Below are 21,333 nucleotides of genomic sequence, written 5' to 3'. Positions count from 1 at the left end.
ATCTGTTTACTATGCTAATTATTTCTTTTGCTGTGCAGAACTTTTTTAGTTTAATTAAGTCCCATCTATTTTTGTTTTTGTTGCATTTGCTTTGGGGTTCATGGTCATGAACTCTTTGCCTAAGCCCATGTCTAGAAGAGTTTTTCCAATATTATCTTTCAGAATTTTTATGGTTTTATGTCTTAGATTTAAGTCTTTGATCCATCTTGAGTTGATTTTTATATAAGGTGAGAATTGAGGATCCAGTCTGATTATTCTACATGTGGCTTGGCAATTATCCTAGCACCATTTGTTGAATGCAGAGTCCTTTCCCCACTTTATGTTTTTGTTTGCTTTATCAAAGATCAGCTGGCTGTAAATATTTGGTTTTATTTCTGGGTTCTCTATTCTATTCCATTGGTCTACATGTCTATTTTTATACCAGTACCATGTGGTTTTCGTAACCATAGCCTTGTAGGATAGTTTGAGTCAGGTAATATGATGTCTCTAGATTTATTCTTTTTACTCAGTCTTGCTTTGGCTATAGGGGCTCTTTTTTGGTTCTATAAGAATTTTAGGATTTTTTTTTTGTCTTTTTGTTTTTTTCCTTTTTGTGGAGAACAGGGTCTTGCTATATTGCCCAGGCAGGTCTTGAACTCCTGGGTTCAAGCTATCCTCCCGCCTCTGCCTCCCTAAGAACTGGGATTACAGGCGTGAGTGCCTGGCAGGATTGTTTTTCTAGTTTTGTGTTGAATGACAGTATTTCGATGGGAATTGCACTGAATCTGTACATTGCTTTTGGAAGTATGGTCATTTTCACAATATTGATTCTACCCATCCATGAGCATGGGATATATTTTCATTTTTTTCTGTCATCAGTGATTTCTTTCAGCAGTGTTTTGTAGTTTTCCTTGTAGAGATCTTTACCTCCTTGGTTAGATATATTCCTAAGTATTTTATTTTATTTTTTTAGCTGTTGTAAAAGTGATTGAGTTCTTGATTTGATTCTCAGCTGAGTTATTGTTGATTTATAGCATGCAACTGATTTGTGTACATTGATTTTGCATCTTGAAACTTTATTGAGTTCATTTTTCAGATCTAGGAGCTTTTAGGATGAGTCTTACTGCATACCTAGGGTTTTCTAGGTATGTGATCACATCACTGACGGTGACAGTTTGACTTCTTCTCTACCTACACAATGCCCTTTCTCTTGTCTGATGCTCTGGCTAGGACACTTTTAGTTTTCTTTAAATGTGCAGTAAATTATTTTTGACTGTAGTTGTCCTGTTGTGCTACGAAACATGGGAAAAATACTAAACCTTATTTATTCAATCTAACAATATTTGTGTACCCATTAACCATCCCACTTTCCTACTACCACCTCTACCCTAGCCAGCCTTTGGTAACCATCACTCTATCTCCATGAGTTCAACTGTTTCAATTTCTCTATTATGTTCTATGAGTCTATGTCCCTGTTTTTATGCAAATGATACAGTAGGTAGCTAGTCGGGTACAAGTGGGGCAGAAGAGAGCTTTCTCTCCCCCGGATACACCAGGAGTGTCAGGCGAGCATCAGGTGATGGCCAGGTGATCAACAGCCTCTTTAAAGTAATAATCGGTCACAGTCAGTGCCAAGTAAAGGCAGTCTCACCTAATAAATAGAAAACACCTGAAACTGGTGATCAGAAGCTTCCTGATAAGAGCTCAGGAGTTTGGCAAGTGGGGAGAAGTAACATAAGACCCCAAAAGTATGCCAATGTATAAAATCCCAAATCAAAAGTTCAAGCCACACACTTGCCTCTAGAGTCACTTACTTGGTTCTCTTCCAAGTGTACTTTCTTTCCTTTTATTCCTGTTATAATTTTTTTTTTTTTTTTTTTTTTGGAGACAGAGTCTCATTGTAGCCCAGGCTGGAGTGCAATGGCATGATCTTGGCTCGCTGCAACCTCCACCTCCAGGGTTCAAGCAATTCTCCTGCCTCAGCCTTCCGAGTAACTGGGACTACAGGTGCACACCACCATGTCTGGCTAATTTTTGTATTTTTAGTAGAGACAAGGTTTCACAATGTTGGCCAGGCTGGTCTCAAACTCCTGACCTCAGGTGATCCACCTGCCTCAGGCTTCCAAAGTGCTGGAATTACAGGCATGAGCCACTGTGCCCGATCCTTGTTATAAAACTTCTTAAAACTTTCACTCTTGCTCTAAAACTTGCCTCGGTCTCTCCTTCTGCCTTATTCCCCTTAGCCAAACTCTTTTTTCTGAGGAGGCAAGAAATGAGGTTGCTGCAGACCCATATGGATTCACCACCAGTAACATACTTTGGTGCTGTGTGACTCAGATATGTTCTGCTGCTAACAGTACCATGCTCTTTTGGTTCCTATAGTTCTGCAGTATAATTTGAAGTCAGAGGTAATGTGATTTCTCCAGTTTTGTTCTTTATGCTCAAGATAGCTTTGGCTATTCTAGGTTTTTCCTGGTTCCATTTAAATTTTAGGATTATTTTTGCTATTTCTGTGTAGAATGTCATTGGTATTTTTATAGGGAATGTATTGAATCTGTAGATTGCTTTGGGTGTGTGGACATTTTAACAATCTTGATTCTTCCAATTAATGAACAGGAATATTTTTCCATTTTTTGGTGATCTCTTCAATTTCTTGCATCAGTGTTTTATAGTTTTTATTGTAGAGATTGTCCGTGTCTTTGGTGAAGTTTATTTTTAGATATTTCATTTTATTTGTAGCTATTGTAAATTGACTTACTTTCTTGATTTCTTTTTCACATTGTTTGTTGTTGGCATAGAAATGCTGTTGATTTTTATATGTTGGTTTGTATCCTGCAACTTTACCAAATTTATCAGTTCCAATAGTTTTTTGCTGGAGTCTTGAGGTTTTTCCAAATATAAGATCATATGATCTACAAACGAGGATAATTTGACTTCTCCTTTGCAATTTGGATGCCCTTTATTTCTTTCTCTTGTCTGATTGCTCTAGTAGCTAGGACTTCCAGTACTATGTTGAATAACAGTGTTGAAAGTGGCATCCTTGTCTTGTTCCAGATCTTAGAGGGAAGTCCTTTCCCATTCAGTATGATACTAGCTGTGGGTCTGTCATATATGAATTTTATTGTATTGAGGTATGTCCTTCTATACCCAGTTTTTTGAGGGTTTTATTTAAATCATGAAGGAATGGTCGAATTTTAACATATGCTTTTTCAGCATCAACCGAAATGATCATATGATTTTTGTCCTGCATTCTGTTGATATGATGTATCACATTGGTTGATTTATGTATGTTGAGCCATTCTTCAGCTGAAGTAAGGAGTCCTTCTAGAAGCTGTGAGTTGTGCTTTCTGGTTTTGGGGGAGGGGTGACATAAACACTCCATTGGCTGCCCCAGCCGGTGTCTTACTAGGTCGTGTGCACCTGAAGTGAACTGGCTCAGAGCCCAGCACACCACCAGGACTTGTCTAGGAATTGCAGTCCTTGTGGCCTAGACTGCCTTTCATTTAGGACCCCAGAGCACTTTAGCCTGCAGTGGCAGGGCTTGCCAGAAGTCAGGTTCCAACCAATGGGAAGGACAGTTCATCTCCGGCTAGGTATAAATGCTTCCTCCATGGGCGTGGACTAAATTCTGCTTTGCTTTGCACTGTGATAGAGTAACACTGAGTTCCAATGCAAAGTCCCACAATCTGTTCCCCCACTGCCAAGCACACAGATTCTGTCTGCACCATGGGGCTGCACTAGGGTATAGGGAAGGGGTGGTGTAGGGAAGTCAGGCAGGACTGTCTTTCCTACCTTCTTCAGTGCCTCCTTCCTCAATATACGCTTTTCAGGTACTGTCACTCACCTGATTTTTTGGTTCTCACAAAGATGTTTTGTGTGGATAGGTGTTCAGTTTGGTGTTCTTGCAGGGGAGATGATCACTGGAGGCTTCTATTCAGCTGTCTTGCTCCACCTCTCCTCAACTTTTCAAAAAACTAAATTATCACTAAAATAGTCTCAGAAATTCAGGTAAGCTCTCTGAGATTCAGTATTAAGTTTTTCCCACATGGTCCAGTTTTTTATACTACATGTAATAGGACCGTCTACAAATATGAAATTTACACAAATACAACTTTAAAAAACTTCCCTTTTTCTCTTCCAGACAGTTTCAATTCTCAATTTTTCTGGTAAATACAGTAGAATTCAGGAAACTTTATTCCCAGTCAAAATCAAAATTCTGTCAGTTCCAATCAAATTAGAAATTCCATTTTTGGTTTTCTTTACTATACTCTGGTCCCAATTCTGCTTCCAGATTCAGAGGGAGGAAAATCGGTATTCTAATTCATGCCTGGCTAAAGTTGACGTCTTCTTTCCTGTTGTCTGGTCTGAACCCTAAGTTGGCACAATGATTCATATTCTGATCTGTTCCTATGGCATAGGTGATGTTCAGAGGGTCTAGAGTGTAGGTTCACAACATGGAAGATCCCATCAAATTGTAGCTGCTTGCTTGAGGACACCGTACCTACACATTCTGTTAACACACAGAGTTCTGCAGCATGGCTTCCTGAAACTGGCACATCAGCTTTTTCTTCCACTTAACTTTCAAGCTGCCAACCACGGACCTACCAGGTGCAAATCAGGCCACTCTCTGCCCTGTCTGAAGTGTCAGACTAGAACTAGACTCAATTGTCACTGCCACCTCTATCACCCCAAACCCCAGTTGGTATGTGTTGTGAGAGAAAGGGTGGTAAGCAAAAACCTTTCCGCATATCTTTTCCTCAAATTCTCTATTTCCAGCTCCTTCATTTCCTGAATGGGAACAGTGTGGTGTGTATTCAAGCTCATTTTGGAAGAACTTTCAGTCATTGCACACCTGCTGCGATACCCTTTAAACTAATTATTGTCTTTGTTCTAAGCAGAATGTAGGGATGGCTAAGAAAGGAAATGAAGGCTGGGTGTGGTGGCTCATGCCTATAATCCCAGCACTTTGGGAAGCCAAAGTGGGTGGACTGCCTGAGCTCAGGAGTTTGAGACTAGCCTGGGCAACATGGTGAAACCTCATTTCTACAAAAAATACAAAAATCAGTTGGGTGTGGTGGTGGCGGGTGCCTGTGGTCCCAGCTACCCACCCACTGCTCAGGAGGCTGAGGTGGGAAGATCGCTTGAGCCTGGGGGTAGAGGTTGCAAGTGACTTGAGATTGTGCCACTGCAATCCAGCCTAGGTGACTCTGTCCCCAAAAAGGAAATGCAACAGTAGTTTATGTCTCAAGGTTTATGCCACAAAACACTCTATGTAACCTGCTCTGTTAAGTCTCATCATCTAAGAAAAGGAATGACTTGTGGACCTTATAATGGACAACTCTAGTGGAGTCCCACTTACAGCTAAGAGAAGTGTAAATGGCACTTCACTTTTCTTCCCATGTAAGCAAATAGTGAAACAGCTGCTTTCAGACATTGGGCAATGCAGAACTGTGATTGCCCAATAAGTAAAAAAGTGAGACAAATCCATGACTGGAAGCATGAGAGAGGGAGAAAATACCAAGCAGAGCACTTCAGTTAAGAGACAAACTGGAGTTTGGGAGGACAGCTAGAATGTGTGGGGCATAATACAGGAGAGAGCTACATATGGAGCTCCTTGGGCCTTTAGCTGAGTATGAAGACTGTAACTATGCCTTAATGCTTCTTTTGGCCTTTATAGAGAATGCACCTTGACAACTTTTGGCCACTTTTCGACTTCTTATTTCTAATTAAATTTGTTGGAGGGATGAATACCATCCAAGTGAACTATTAGTGATTTTATGGGAGTTTTCACAACATGCAATGGTAAAGAGAAAGCATAATCCATTGATGGGTTCAGTATGGCTAGCTATATAGCCTGTACAGCAGAAATGAGGGCTGGAGTGAGAGGGTAAGAAGGGAGTTTGGCTCTATCCTGAGGGCAGTAAGAACCATTGGTTTAAGTCAGGAGAGAGGGTATGATACTAGAATTGTTTGGGAATGTTTACTCTAGCTGTAGTATGGAGATCAGACTCAGGCAGGCCTGTAGGCACGATCAGTTAAGAGGTTGCTATGGCACTGTAAGTACAAACTAAGCCTGATTGTACAACAGAGACAACTAGTCTATAATTAAAGTATATTGAAAGATGTTTTGCCTGGCTGTGGTGGCTGATGCCTGTGATCCCAGCACTTTGGAAGGCTGAGGCAGGCACATCACAAGGTCAAGAGTTCAGGAACAGCCTAGCCCATATGGTGAAACCCCATCTCTACTAAAAATACAAAAAAAAAAAAAAAAAAAAAAAAATAGCTGGACGTGGTGACGGGCCCCTGTAATCCCAGCTACTTGGGAAGCTGAAGCAGGAGAATCACTTGAATCCAGGAGATGGAGGTTGCAATGACCCAAGATTGCACCACTGCACTTCAGCCTGGGCAAGAGAGCGAGACTCTGTCTCAAAAAAAAAAAAAGAGCCGGGCGCGGTGGCTCACGCCTATAATCCCAGCACTTTGGGAGGCCGAGGTGGGTGGATCACGAGGTCAGGAGATCGAGACCATCCTGGTCAACATGGTGAAACCCTGTCTCTACTAAAAATACAAAAATTAGCTGGGCATGGTGGTGCACACCTGTAGTCCCAGCTACTCGGGAGGCTGAGGCAGAATTGCTTGAACCCAGGAGGCAGAGGTTGCAGTGAGCCGAGATCGCGCCATTGCACCGCAGCCTGGGTAACAAGAGCGAAACTCTGTCTCAAAAAAAAAAAAAAAAGAAACGGCTTGAGCTGACTAGAGGTGGTAAACATACATGGCTTAAGCAATTAAGAAGTGAAACTCCTGTGATATGATAGAACAGAGAACACAGTACAGGACATAGGGTAGGTTGAGAGGGGTAGTTCAGTTTGGAAAGCACTGAGATTTTCTTCTGTGAGATATTTAAAACCAAAGATCCATGTTCAGTACACAGTTGTTTACATGGCTCAGAAAAGAAATCTCAGTTGGAGACTTTTGAGTCTTTAATAGATAGGTGCCATCTGCCTAACATTAATTGCTGAAGGTGATCTAAAACACATATGTAGGATAAAGGACTTTGAAAAGGAAACCAACACAAAAATAAAACTTGCCCAAGATCACCCACATGGCGGACAGCAGAATTCACACACACACTCAGTTCTGTCTAATTCAATAGCTTTGCCCTCTCCACTGTATCCTGCACAAATGAGAAATCTGAAAATTCACTGGAAACTGTTATAAATATATAAACATCTCTTTTAAAAAAGTAGCTTAACAAATACCTTTTGCAACGTAAGGTAGATAAATGTGTCACCTGCTCCCAAACTCTAAAATGTGTACATCAGTGAAGCTTCATTTACCTTTAATTCAAGAGTTCTATGGATTGATTATATTACCTTTATCATAGTGGAAACTGACTTAGAAAAGAAAATGCTGGCCGTGGGAGGAAGCCAGAAGTGTTCAGCCCCAGGTCAAAAGTTTTATTCAGGAGCATAGGTTTCTGTGGCTTGTGCACTTTCCAGTATTTACTTCAAAAGGTAACAACTCAATTCCAAGGTTATTTATTCTATTACTAGTAGTATCACTTAGTAGACTTTTGAAACAGGGTACAACTTCTCTGACATTTAAAATGAACAGATGTAACTGGCATTGTAAAATTATTCCAATATGTAAGGTCAACAAACAAACTACACAGCAAGTATTCGGTGTAGTACTTTATTTTCTATTGTATTAAACGAAAGCCAGGAAAATACCAAGTTGTTTTTAAAGGCAGAGCTTTACTCCTTAAAGAAAAAATACAAACTGTGGTATTTTTAAGATAGATCGTTATATTTTACATAATATAAACAAAATCACTAATGCATCTATATGTTTGGTTTCCTTAAACTACAATGAACCACAGAATGGGTGGAAAAATGCATTTACTTATTGGTGGCAAATAAACATATTGGGAAAAACACGTAACACATAGCATGCCTTTTTTTTTTCCTTACTGTCTACACACAGGAACGGATATAACCAAGCCTTAATAGCCACCACCTCCTCTTCCCGGTCCAAAGTAGCCGGTTCCATAGGCCCCCCTAACACCTCCTCGCTGGAATCCCCCAGATCCTCTGAAGCCTCCAATAGGCCCTCTGTAGTCTCCTCCAGAGTTGCCTCTATAGCCACCTCGGGAAACTCCTCTAAAGCCTCCACCAACACCGGCACCATATCCTGCCCGAAAGGAGTTGGCACTGCCACCATAGCCTCCGGTACCATAGCCTCCACTGCTATAGCCACTGCCATAGCCTCCACCACCATAACTAGAACCTCCCCTTCTATATCCGCTTCCATTGTCATAGCGGGCCATCTTGGGAGGACGTGGACCATCTCCATACCTAGAAAAAGCACAAAACCATCACTTTAGCAAAGTGTAATTTCTCAACCATGCACCAAATGTCGTATTTGAAATTTTAATACATAAAAGGAATTAAGCCAAATGTACAAACAGAAATTGAAATAAAATTGATCTACTATTCTAAAATAATCATCAATTCTATCGATCTGTTTTTCTACATTTCTTTCTGGTTCAATCTCAAAGGTTTTGAATTTTGGCAGTATGTCATTTCAAGTTTAGGATAGTGTTCTTTTACTCAGCTAAACAATATAATGTTCCAACCAAGAAGGCAAGCATTAGGAGAGGGTTCCTGCAGCTGCCAATCAACTGTTTGGTCTTTATCACCAAACGTTTTCATGCATTAATTCTGAAGTATGATTTTGACAAATGTCCTTGGTAATTATCTATTTCCTGTGACAAATAAGGAAAATGAAGGCTAATGAAAAATAGCAGAAATCAAGATGGACCATCAACAACTCCAATTAAACATATTCCCAATCTGCTTATTACTCCTGTGTAGCTTTTCTTCGAGACCAACACTACCAATTCAGCAGTTAAGTGAGACATATGGCTGTGTGGCCAGGCGCAGTGGTTCATGTCTGTAATCCCAGCACTTTGGCAGGCCAAGGTGGGTGGATCACCTGAGGCCAGGAGTTCAAGAATAGCCTGGGCAACATGGTGAAACCCTGTCTCTACTAAAAATACAAAAATTAGCCAAGTGTGGTAGTGTGCACCTGTAATCCCAACTACTCGGGGCTGAGGCAGAAGGATTGTTTGAACCAGGAGGCAGAGGTGACTGCACTCCAGCCTGGGCCACAGAGCAAGACTGCCTCTCAAAAAAGAAATACGGATGGTATGTCTTCCTTCTTTCATTGCACTATTCCATTTTAGTCCATCACCAATTCCTATTGATTCTACCACAAATCTGTCTAATCCAGTCACATCTCCCCACTGCAATTCTATCTACCACTGTAATTCAGGCCACCATATTTATACATCCCAAATTCTCTACATATATCCCATTCTTACTAGTTTCTGGACTTTTATCCTTCATAGAAACAGATTATGTATACAAAGGCTCCTTGCTTCTTACCAGCTACCAAAAATATCTTTTTTTTTTGAGACAGAGTCACTCTTGTTGCCCAGGCTGGAGTGCAGCAGCTTGATCTCAACTCACCGCAACCTCTGCCTTCCAGAGTCAAGCAATTCTCCTGCCTCAGCCTCTTACTGAGTAGCTGGGATTACAGGCGTGCGCCACCACGCCTGGCTGATGTTTCTATTTTTAGTAGAGATGGAGTTTCACCATGTTGGTCAGGCTGGTCTCAAACTCCTGACTTCATGATCCACCCACCTAAGCCTTCCAACAAAGTGCTGGGATTACAGGCATGAGCCACCACACCTGGCCAAGAATCTCTCTTCTAAACACCCATGAGTACTTCATTTGGATCTGCCTATGACACTTATTGAATTATACATTTAACTACCGAGAAGGGCCACAGGATAGCATAATAAGAGCACTGTTTCAGGAGCCATGTTATCTGGGTTTCAATCTGGTTTTATCAGTTATTAGCTGTATGACATTGGGTCTTAACTCATCTGTGCCCAGTTTCCTTAAAGAGGATGAGGATAACAATCTACCTATCTCATAGACAGATCAAATCCAATAAATCATTTTTGATGAGGAATTAGAGAACATATTTGGATAACCTGAAGAATTTTAATACATTAGTATATTATAGCATTACTAAAACACTTAACGTTTTGGGGTGTGACTGTGGTATTGTGGCCATGTTCTTAAAATATATGAAGTGTATTGATGTAAAATGTGGTAATGCCTGCTACTTCAGCACAAAAGATTAACCAGATGTACAAAACACTGAAAATTAGTGAACCTAAATAAAGACTATATGGCTATACATTGTATCACTCTTCTGCCTTTTTGGTAGGTATTAAGTATTTGTAAATAAAAACTCGTGGGCAAAGAAACATTTAAAAAACTTAAAGCAAATAAAAATTTTAAGAATTAAGATAAATTTCTTAAATATCCATGCTCTAGTTGTTTAAACAGAAGCACATACACATTTGATGAAAGCAATTTAACATCTCATAAATATTTTTTCTTTAGTGATGCCAAAACCGTACCATGGAAAGATGACTATGTGGGCTGTGTCACTTCCCGGTCATGTCACCCACTCTGGACTATATATGTACTTGTAAGATCCTTTTCTAGCATTACCAACACGCACTCACTGATGCAATGGACCAATTACTAACAAGGGACTGAGAAAAGTAAGTAACATTCTGAGCATGTTAGCCAGACTAAATTCCCTATATATGGCATTTGTCTAGAATTTTAACTTAAGTAATAAGACTTCTATCACTAACTCTAGGATTCTAGGCCTACATAAGATCTCTCTCTTCTACTTAGTTCAAAAATAAGTTAATATGGTACTCACCGTGTACTGCCAATCATAAGGTTGATACCAGCTGCTGAGGGTCTAGAGATTTGACGGATCATGTTCAGCATACGTTCATTTATGGGGTCCAACTGGCTGATGATAGCAGGTTGTTTGGTTACTTCAACAACCAGGGCCTCCATGGCTGCCCGGAGACCAGTAATGCAGGCAGCAGCTTCATGAGATATTTGTAGTTTAATCCTAAAATGGCAAAAACCATTTCTTTAAAAAACTACTTAGAATGGCCCCAAACTTGGGAAAACACAGATATGAACAGTAATAATATAATCAGCACTAGCCTCTTAAAATTCACTACCAGCTATTAAGTAGGAGTCTTAAGCCATAAAGTCTATCAAGTCAAATAAAATAATAAAATATATGTAACATATGCAGTATATATAAAAAACAAAGCCTGGCAACATGGATCATTCAGACTTTATTTATTTTTGAGACAGTCTCTCATTGTCGCCCAGGCTGGAGTGCAGTGATGTGATCTCCATTTACTGCAATCTCCACCTCCCAGTTCAAGTGATTCTCCTGCCTCAGCCTCCCGGAGTAGCTGGGATTATAGGTGCGTGCCACCACACCCAGCTAATTTTTTGTGTATTTAGTAGAGATGGGGTTTCGTTCTGTTGGACAGGCTGGTCTCGAACTCCTGAGCTCGTGATCCACCCACCTCGGCCTCCCAAAGTGATGAGATTACAGGCATGAACCACTGTACCTGGCTGTGTTTTTTTTTTTTTTTTTTTTTTTTTTGGTCAGAGTCTTACTCTGTTGCCCAGGCTGGAGTGCAGTGGTGTTATCTTGGCTCACTGCAACCTCCACCTCCCAGGTTCAAGTGATTCTCCCGAGTCAGCCTCTGGAGTAGCTGGAACTACAGTTGTGCACCACCACACCTGATTTTTGGTAGAGCTAGGGTTTCACCATATTGCCCAGGCTGATCTTGAACTTCCTGAGCTGAAGTGATCTGCTGCCTTGGCCTCCCAAAGTGTTGGGATTACTGGTGTGAGCCACCGCACATGGTCAGATCATTCTCATTTTAAAAGAAATTAATTAAGAGACCCAGAATGCTGGCATCTTCTAGGTTTTCAAGAATATAGTTGAGCCTACTGGCTGTCCGTTAAATTCTATTCCATTGTTGCCCAGCGCTTACCACTAATTTTGAATCAACATATAAAGTATGTGAAAAGGGTACTGAAGCTTTACTTAGACTGATTCCATAGTGTTGGTGTGCATGGTGGTAGACATGGCTCAAATTCCTAATGCATTTGCTTCTACTGCTATCAATTTAAGAACTTAATTAAGTTAGATTAGCAGCTAAATTCCATACCAGTCGTCTACAAGCACAATCTGCCCATCAGATTGGACTTTCTTGGAGGCAAACAGAAGCAACTGCAAAGGAGTGACTAAAGTCATGCCTTTAGCAGAGATCGCTCGAGTTCGAATCTGCAAACGGATAAAAGATAAGAAGAAATGGTTGACATTTCCAACTTCCAAATATCACCATATACTGTGCTTTGAAAATCAAAATTCATGTTCCTATTGATTTTAAAGACAATTTCAATTTTCAATGTAACCTTTTCTAGTCTTTTCTTACCTTTTCACCAAACACAAAGAAGGGAGATGGGTACTTCATGTCTTGGCTACTGAAAGGACAATTAACAGATGATTTGTGGATGAGTGCATTACGCCCTTCAGTGGTGAGAATCTTTCTCTTTTCCTTATGGTAGCAAACATTGGGGTACACACCAAAGGCCAGGAGGGAGATAACAACATCCAAATTATTATCTGGTCCAGTGTTAGTAAACACTTGTGTCAGTAAACAATCTGTTAAGAGGAATAGAGTGGAAAAAAAAAAATTCAGATTTGATCTTCACACTACATCCAAACTATTCAAGAAAATTCAGAGAACTGACTCTTCCTCTCACTCTGTTTTCACATAACTTGTCTATGAAACTTTCTCTCTTCTCAGAATCCTAATACCCAGATTAGTTCAAGGAGAAATGCTGCCAAGTCTCCACAGGAGGAAAACTAAAACATCTATTCTCTTATAGACTCAACCATAAATAAGCTTAGGGTGATTACTTTTATAAGTCCCCCAATCAATCACCTACTCTCAGAGTAAGAGCTTGACTGATAGGACGATAGTCAAAGTATTTATATCTGCTATTCTTAATTAAATAACTGTTAGTTGTAGAGAAGATGGAGTGACAATCTAAGAGGACACCCACTGGAATGAAGGCTGATGTTTTTACTCAGTTTACACTTTGAGTACTTAGCTGCTGACTGGAAAGTATGACAGTCAACTGCTGAAAGCACAGGCATATTTTGTTCTGAACAAATGAGTTCCAGTCTTGTAACCTCCTAATTGGATGAATCTAGACAAATAATTTATACATTGGTGTCTGTTTCATTATCTATTAAATGCATCTCAAGATTCTAAAGATTCTTGCACATAAAAACTTTCTCTTTCCTATAATTTTGAGGAAAAAATAAAATTTCAGCTGTCTTATGACAGAAGATAACCACTCACTACTTTTAGTTATTTACAGTGTTTAAAAATTTATCATCTTGCTGGGCGTGGTGGCTCATGAGGTCGAGAGATCGAGACCATCCTGGTCAACACAGTGAAACCCTGTCTCTACTAAAAATACAAAAATTAGCTGGGCATGGTGGCGCACGCCTGTAGTCCCAGCTACTTGGGAGGCTGAGACAGGAGAATCGCTTGAATCCAGGAGGCGGAGGTTGCGGTGAGCCGAGACCACTCCATTCTACTCCAGCCTGGGTAATAAGAGTGAAACTCTGTCTCAAAAAAAAAAAATTGCCATTTTGCCCAACTGCCTTCTGTCTCTCAACAAGTCTATTTCTGGTTATGCATCCCAGTTCTCAATGTTTTAGGAAATAACTATTTTAACCTAGCTAGAAAAAGAGAAGTACTACAGCTCATCTTTATATCAAGAAACAAGAGTTGTTTTTTTCTTTTTTTGAGACTGAGTTTTGCTCTTGTTGCCCAGACTGGAGTGCAATGACATGATCTCAGCTCACTGCAACCTCTGCCTCCAGGGTTGCAGTGATTCTCCTGCCTCAGCCTCCTGAGTAGCTGGGATTACAGGAATGCACCACCATGCCCAGCTAATTTTGTGTTTTTAATAGAAACGAAGTTTCTCCATGTCAGTCAGATTGCTCTTGAACTCCTGATCTCAGGTGATCCACCCACTTTGGCCTCCCAAAGTTTTGGGATTTCAGGCATGAGCAATTGTCCCTGGCCAAGAGTTGTTTTTTTTCTGTATTAGATGTCGTAAGGTCCTCTAATCATCTGTACACCAAAAGTATAAATTAAAGCCACTTAAAATTTAATGTCGTAGAATTTACTTCAAGTCTAAATACTAATAAACCACTTCTCAAACCACTATGAGGTTATTCAGCAAAGTACTCATTCTGTGGGCTCGACCAGTGTTCATGTGAACTAAGAAATAGCTGGGAATATATAAAAATTATAGGGTCTAAAATTTGAAGTTAAAATATACTTTATTGCCAACTTGCATGTACTGCATAAATGTCACTTTAAATATATCTTAAGAATGGGAGAAGTCTTACCTTCTGGAAACCCAGAATTAATCAAAATCTCTTTGAGCTGAACTTTGGCTTCCCAAGTCATTCTTAATGTAGCCATATTAAGTCTTTTGTGCTCACAAAAACGTATCTCTGCTTCTTCTCCACCCATTCTAGCATCATCCCAGGCTTGGAATACTGATAAAAGGGCCACATGATCAGAAAATCTGTTTCCAGCAAAATTTCGATGGATATAGCCCAGCCGCTTTCCTTCATTGATAAATGGCTCTGGGAAGCAGGTAGCAGCAGCAATGGTACAGATAGCATCTCCCACGCTGAAATACACAAAGACAGTTAAATTCAGACTAGATCACAATCTTGTTGCCAGCAGCTCAGGTAGTACTGTCGACTGTGGGTTGCAGTGTTTATGTCTATGATTCCTTCATTTGCAATGAAACTGGCTTAACGTAGAACTTTACAGCTGCTCTCAGAATTGGAAAGAACAAAAAAGGTGCTCGGATGCTCTAATGGCCACATATTTACCATAAATTATGACCAAGTATATTTTTCCTTTTATATTCTCCCTTCCCCATCATACCAAATCTCTTAATCTTCAACACTGTCTGATAAAATAAAACTCTTTTCCTGATGCTGCTCTTTCAAGGGACAACTATTAATAAATTAACTTGGGAGGTGCAGCTTCACTGCACCTTGAGAAGACAGGGTCTCACTGTGGTTGTCGAGGCTGGAGTGCAGTGGCATGATGATCACTGCATCCTCAACCTCTTGGGCTCAGGTGATCTTCCCACTTCAGCCTCCCAAGTAGCTGAGACTAAAGGTGCATGCCACCAAGCCTGGCTAATTCTTTTGTAGAGACAGGGTTCCACCATATTGCTCAGACTGTTATCAAACTCTTGGACTCAAGTGACCCTACCGCCCTGGCCTCCCAAACTAAGATTACAGGTGTGAGCCACACTGCCTGACCGGCTGCTCTGAGAAACTAGTGCCCTTTCCCCCAAGTTGGGCCCAGATACCCATCTACTGGAACTGTGAATTCTTTTCATGTTACACTTCTCTCAGTATCTAGGTATGTCATTTCCCTTAAGAACATACAGGCTTTCCCTTCTAACTGAGCCAATGCTGCTTTTACAGAAAGGAGAAGATTCTGAAATTATTCTACCACTTAACAAAGAGGAATAAAACAAAGCACTTACTAGAAAATACACCCCATTATCATCATTTTGCCAAAACGAGGCTCAATGGGGAGTTTAGCCAGGATTCGTCCCAAAGGAGTCAACTCATCATTGGCATCTAATGCATCAAGCTCTGTGGAGAGATAGATCTTTGTGAGTACAAACTAATGAACACCAATTTTAGGCAGACAGAACATTTCTTTGTAAATTAAGGTTAGTTCACTTTAGAGTTCCTCTTTTGTCAAACCAATTGCTAGTACTATGTCTGTAGCCAACATTTCTCTTTACTCAAAAAAAAAAAAAAAATCAAAATCAAAATCTGGAGCACACAACATAAAGTACTAGAACTATATCCTGCAGATTATAAAAACAAATACAATTCCTGTGAAGTCTATCAATAACTATAATAGCAGCATAAGTTTCTATATGCCATAAGAAGTCTGATACCCAAGTGTTAATGTGTAAAAACAAATAAAAAGAGAAAATTCTGAAATCACATAGCAGATAAATGCTAGATTCAAAATTCAAATTCAGATCTAGCTCCATATCTTTCAGCACACTATACTACACTGCTTCTCTAACAAGTTTAGCAAGAAAACATAAATGTTCTAGGCTGGACATGGTGGCTCATGCGTATAATTCCAGCACTTTGGGAGGCGAAGGTGGGTGGATCCCCTGAGGTCGGGAGTTTCAGACCAGCCTAGCCAACATGGTGAAAACACCTTCTCCATTATAAAAACAAAAATTAGCCAGGTGTGGTGGCGTGTGCCTGTTGTCTCAGCTACTCAGGAGGCTGAGGCAGAATGGCTTGAACCAGGAGTGAAGGTTGCAGTGAGCCAAGATTGCACCACTGCACTCCAGCCTGGGTGACAGAGCGAGATTCCGTTTCAAAAAAAAGGAAGAAAGGCTTGCACAGTGGCTCACACCTGTGATGTCAGCATTTTGGGAGACCAAGGCAGGAAGATAACCTGAGGTCAGGAGTTCGAGACTAGGCTGGCCAACATGGTGAAACCCCATCCCTACTAAAAATACAAAAAATTAGCTGGATGTGGTGGCATACGCCTGTGATCCCAGCTATTTGGGAGGCTAAAGCAGGAGAATCACTTGAACCTGGGAGGCAGAGGTTGCAGTGAGTTAAGACTGCACCATAGCACTCCAGCCTGGGCGACAGAGACTCCATCTCAAAAAAAGTGGGTATCATGAGTAAGTCACGTTCTGATCTTTAGTACATAGTTAAGAGATGGTATCACGCCTTAAAAAAAATTTTTTTTCAAGTAAGACTCATATTGTCCCTTTCTTCACCCCCTCATTGCTCATTAGAATAGTGACTACATTAAGAACCTAAGGTAAGACTGGAAGCCTTACTATTATTATCACAGCCCTGCTGACTACACTACATCTTAATCTTGATTCATTTCTTAAGTGTTACCTGCCAGGACAAGACAGATAGTATGATTAATATTTGTAATAAGTAGGTTTGTATTTGTAAGTACCTCTAAGAGTATGTTCTGCTTCGATCACAGCATCCAAAGGGGGAGGTTCAATTGCTTTGGCCAGAAACTGGCCAATTCCTCCTAGACGCAGAAGTTTTATGCTAAGAGCAATTTCATGTAATGGTGTTCGGAACATCTCTGGTGTCATGTGGGTTTCAAGTCTAAGAGAAAATAAGCATATAATAACCATCCTCCTTGTGTATACACAGATGTTAGTTTAATAAATTCTTTGTAGCAAGGTCACCAGGGATATAGAGCTGCCCTTTCCTCATTCTTTTATTTTACTATTACCACTGAACCTTTTATCATTCACTATACACACTGTTGACAAAATTTAACCTGGTTGCATAATGGTTTCTGACTTGTGATCATAGACAGATGGTCTTTTCAGCTGAGAAATGAAGAAAAATGAAAAAATTATCCAAAATCTCTAATGTTATTAGCCCTACCCATGGTCTCTATAGGTCTTGCCTGTTGACAAACATGGGTTAAAAAACGACAGCAAGACTTTTTGCAGGATAACTCATACTAACGTTTCTCTACAACCTCCTCATCTTCCTAGTTCAATTTTAGTGCCGCTAGAAAGGCTCTTATGATCTAACTAAAATCTAAAACTTTTTAAGTGCTGACATTACACTTAAAAGAAATGCTCATTAAAGCATTTTGGATGTCCTATTTTCAGATTTGGAATGCCCAACTGGTAAATTCAATGCAAATATTAAAAAAAAAAATCAAAAATCTTAAAACCACTTCTGGTCCCAAGCATTAAAGAAAACAGATATGACCTGTATAAATTAACAATAGGAAATACTTATTGGGAAATCGTGATGTGCCAATGTTCAACGTATTCTACACTATTAACTCATTTAATTCTTTGATACCAATCATATGGGTTAGGCATTATTTACCATATTCCTTTTACATGAGGTAATAAGAGAGTCTAAGTAACCTAATGTTTTATAGAATAGGGGAAACGCAGGCCTAAGGAGTAACTACTTAGTGTTATGCAATGTACCAGGCACAAATAATATTAAAATCTAGGTCTCTCTACTTCTAATTCAGGCTTATTCTCTATAAATGAATGAAGATTTTTAAGAAACATCTATACCTGACCCCAACATGATTGGGAAGATTTACATCAACCAGCTTAAGCTGGCAGGTCTCCCAAAGAAAACGGAACAAAAATTCCTTACTAAATGCCAAGAATTGGTCTTACCTCTCAAAACGAGCTCGGCTGCAGAGGTGAAAGCAGAATCCAGGCCGTACTCGGCCAGCTCGCCCTTTCCGCTGCTCAAGGTTTGTTTTTGATGCCCATACTGTAGCATAGTTGGTCATATTGTTGTGAGCAGTGAAGAGTTTCACTTTCTGCCTACATGGGAAAAAGTGGTTAACTCTAAGACTCATATGTATTACCAATAACTATTATATATCCACTAGTGAATGTTTCCACTACGTAGTGAAAGCCATACATACTTGTGATATCCATGAATGGCACAAGTAAGAATCAGCAATTTGCACACTTCTAGTTGTCAACCTACTAAAAGGCAATGTAACATTCACATACCACTTATCAGCTGAACTGCCTTGGCTCAACTTTCCACGCCTCATCTGATAATGAGCATACTATTACCTACCTTACAGAATTTGTATTTGTAAACATTAACAAATGCAAAGCATTTCAATGGAACATGGCACATACCGAAAGAGATAATTATTCAGGCCATCTCTATTTCAAAGTTAAGTGTAACTTTTAGGGTATCTATTTTTAGTGATGCCAGTGTGGTCCTTTTGAACCCCCAAGCAACCTCAGATTCCTTCAATATTACATAAAGAGACTGCTGTCACTAAACTACTGATTGGCACAGAATGCTATTCATCATTTCCTAAAATGGACATTTGCTGCAAATTGTATTCATTGTCAGGACAGGCTAAGGGTTTATATAGAGAAGACATGGGGCACAAGTTGCCAGATATAACCAGGTTTCAACTTTTTTGTCCTAAGTATCAATTACCATGCAATTCCTGTATCTATACATAATGTCTCCTGGTATATTTTCCAGGCTCATCTCATACCAAAATGAGAACTTTAATTTTTAAAGGAGTGTCCTTCAAGGTGGGATATTTGTCATGTGCTAAACACTGGTCATCGTTATTCACCAAACACATGCTACAGTACGGCAGTGATCAATGTTAACACCCAATAGGAAATGAGCGAAACACCAGCAGATAGACAAGAGCAATGAGAAGCAATCAGTTAGTTTCAAGATTTGTTGCCTTCTACCATAACTGATTTGCAGCAATCAATACAAATTACTCATAATTATCAATTATCTGTAACCCTATATAGAGGCATAATAATTCTGGAGATACAAGAACGCAGGAGTTTACATAAGGTGTTTTTTTTTTTTTTTTTTGAGACGGAGTTTCGCTCTCGTTACCCAGGCTGGAGTGCAATGGCGCGATCTCGGCTCACCGCAACCTCCGCCTCCCGGGTTCAGGCAATTCTCCTGCCTCAGCCTCCTGAGTAGCTGGGATTACAGGCACGCGCCACCATGCCCAGCTAATTTTTTTGTATTAGTAGAGACGGGGTTTCACAATGTTGACCAGGATGGTCTGAATCTCTTGACCTCGTGATCCACCCGCCTCGGCCTCCCAAAGTGCTGGGATTACAGGCTTGAGCCACCGCGCCCGGCCTACATAAGGTGTTTTAAACAATTCTGTTAACAGGTAAGACGTTTCCAGTTGATAACACTGGAACAGGCAAATAGATTTCTTGGTAACTTACTTGCAGGAGTCAATGACATAGACAACATCATTTATGGTAATGCTTGTTTCAGCAATATTTGTGGACAAAATAACCTGTAAAAAAAGAAAAATTACACTCCAGGAAATATTCTTATTATGTACTTGACAGGACTGATTTGCTTATGTATGTATATAACAAATGACAATTACAGAAGCCCTAAAAAAATTACTTGCCCATTGACCGATTAATGAACAATCTAAGCTCAGAAAGTGAAGACTTCTTTATTATTCCTCAATTTAGATGGCTTACAATTTTTTGGGTAGCTCTTTTAAGGCCTGTAACATTTGTTTAATAGCTACATCACTTCCAATCCCACCACTGTAATGTTTAGTATTTACCTTGGTTACTCCAACTGGTACTGGATCAAACACTTTGCGCTGTTCCTCTCGAGGAATCTGAGAATGCAGTGGTAAAATCTGATACCGATGGCTTCCTATAATAATACAGAACAATTAGGGACTAAAAATAGGAGCTGGTTTAAAACATCTCCCTATTATACATATTCTTATTCAAAAGTAGAGACAACACAAAATTTTCTGCTCCTTTTTCACATACTGGCTAAGGCATTAGAAAAACATTCATTTTCACTCTTAAATATGTGAGAATTCAAAGACTCATACCAAAATGTGGATTCATTTCCAAATGCTTCTGCATAGTATAAATCAAATTCCAGCCAGGCAAAAACACCAACACAGCTCCAGGAACATTAAGGGTTTCAATGTACTTAAGTAGAGATTCAATTAGTTCAAAAGGAGTTTCCTTTTCATTCAATTGAGACATGCTTAACCTTGTTTCTGGACCATATTCATCACCACAGATCAAGTTGCAATTTGCCTGTAAAAAATAGAAACACATATTTTGGATTGTCTCAGTTACTACAGCTCATGAGGTAAGTCTTCTAGATTTGTTCTTCATATTTAAATGACTCATAGTGTCATTATTCTAGTTGACTAGTCACACAGTATAGTATACAGAAGAAATTTAATTTCCAAAAAATGTAGAGCTTACATCAATATACTGGATTTTTCTACTAACTACTATTTCTCACAGGACAGGACTAAAGCTCAAGCACAGACTTTTAAATTTGACTCTGAAACCTCTCATGGAGCCTTCTACTGACTATAGTTCTCTTCCTGACATAATGTGGCAGTTTCCAGAAAGTTTACATTAGAATCAATGATCAAGTTGAGAAACAGTTATTATAATTGGTCTTTATCCTGCTAAATTTTCTAATTCGCTGTTCATTTACATCTTCAGATCTTTTGATTAAAAAGGTATCTTAGGTTTTCTAGCAAATTCTGCATTGCTGGCTGTCACAGTCTATATTTCCAGATAAACAAAGCTTTTTTACACTATCATGTGTCCAACTCTCAAGCACTAGGAAGTCAGTCTTTTCTTTCCTGTTTTTCCTAGGAAATCCTTCATTGCTCCCTCATTTAATACTCTGTCTACCTGATAATGTCATCTCCACAGTCTCTTATAGTTAAAGCTATAGCTGCTG

At 39.7% G+C, this 21,333-nt stretch overlaps 1 protein-coding gene across 3 annotated transcripts in view; it reads right to left on the bottom strand.

The window, feature by feature from the left end:
• Nucleotides 1-7,655: 7,655 nt before the first annotated feature.
• The window catches only part of DHX9 (DExH-box helicase 9), a 47,883-nt gene continuing 34,205 nt past the window's right edge, over nucleotides 7,656-21,333 (bottom strand). For 2 of the 3 annotated variants that reach the window (XM_064370561.1, XM_064370562.1), the window contains 11 exons: nucleotides 20,453-20,666; nucleotides 20,171-20,265; nucleotides 19,812-19,885; nucleotides 18,243-18,395; nucleotides 17,027-17,187; nucleotides 15,555-15,666; nucleotides 14,386-14,675; nucleotides 12,386-12,615; nucleotides 12,119-12,234; nucleotides 10,789-10,989; nucleotides 7,889-8,333 (listed from right to left, as the gene is read on the bottom strand). In XM_064370561.1, coding sequence (XP_064226631.1) covers nucleotides 7,982-8,333; nucleotides 10,789-10,989; nucleotides 12,119-12,234; nucleotides 12,386-12,615; nucleotides 14,386-14,675; nucleotides 15,555-15,666; nucleotides 17,027-17,187; nucleotides 18,243-18,395; nucleotides 19,812-19,885; nucleotides 20,171-20,265; nucleotides 20,453-20,666 — 1,998 coding nt within the window. In that variant the 3' untranslated portion in view covers nucleotides 7,889-7,981. Of the gene's footprint in view, nucleotides 8,334-10,788; nucleotides 10,990-12,118; nucleotides 12,235-12,385; nucleotides 12,616-14,385; nucleotides 14,676-15,554; nucleotides 15,667-17,026; nucleotides 17,188-18,242; nucleotides 18,396-19,811; nucleotides 19,886-20,170; nucleotides 20,266-20,452; nucleotides 20,667-21,333 lie in introns of all 3 variants that reach the window. The other variant, XM_012444547.2, reaches the window with a different exon arrangement.

Source organism: Aotus nancymaae, unplaced genomic scaffold (genome assembly GCF_030222135.1).
Source record: "Aotus nancymaae isolate 86718 unplaced genomic scaffold, 86718_ANA_hifiasm-v0.15.2.pri h1tg000108l, whole genome shotgun sequence".
Lineage (NCBI taxonomy): Eukaryota > Metazoa > Chordata > Mammalia > Primates > Aotidae > Aotus > Aotus nancymaae.
This window is presented reverse-complemented; position numbering and strand designations above follow the sequence as displayed.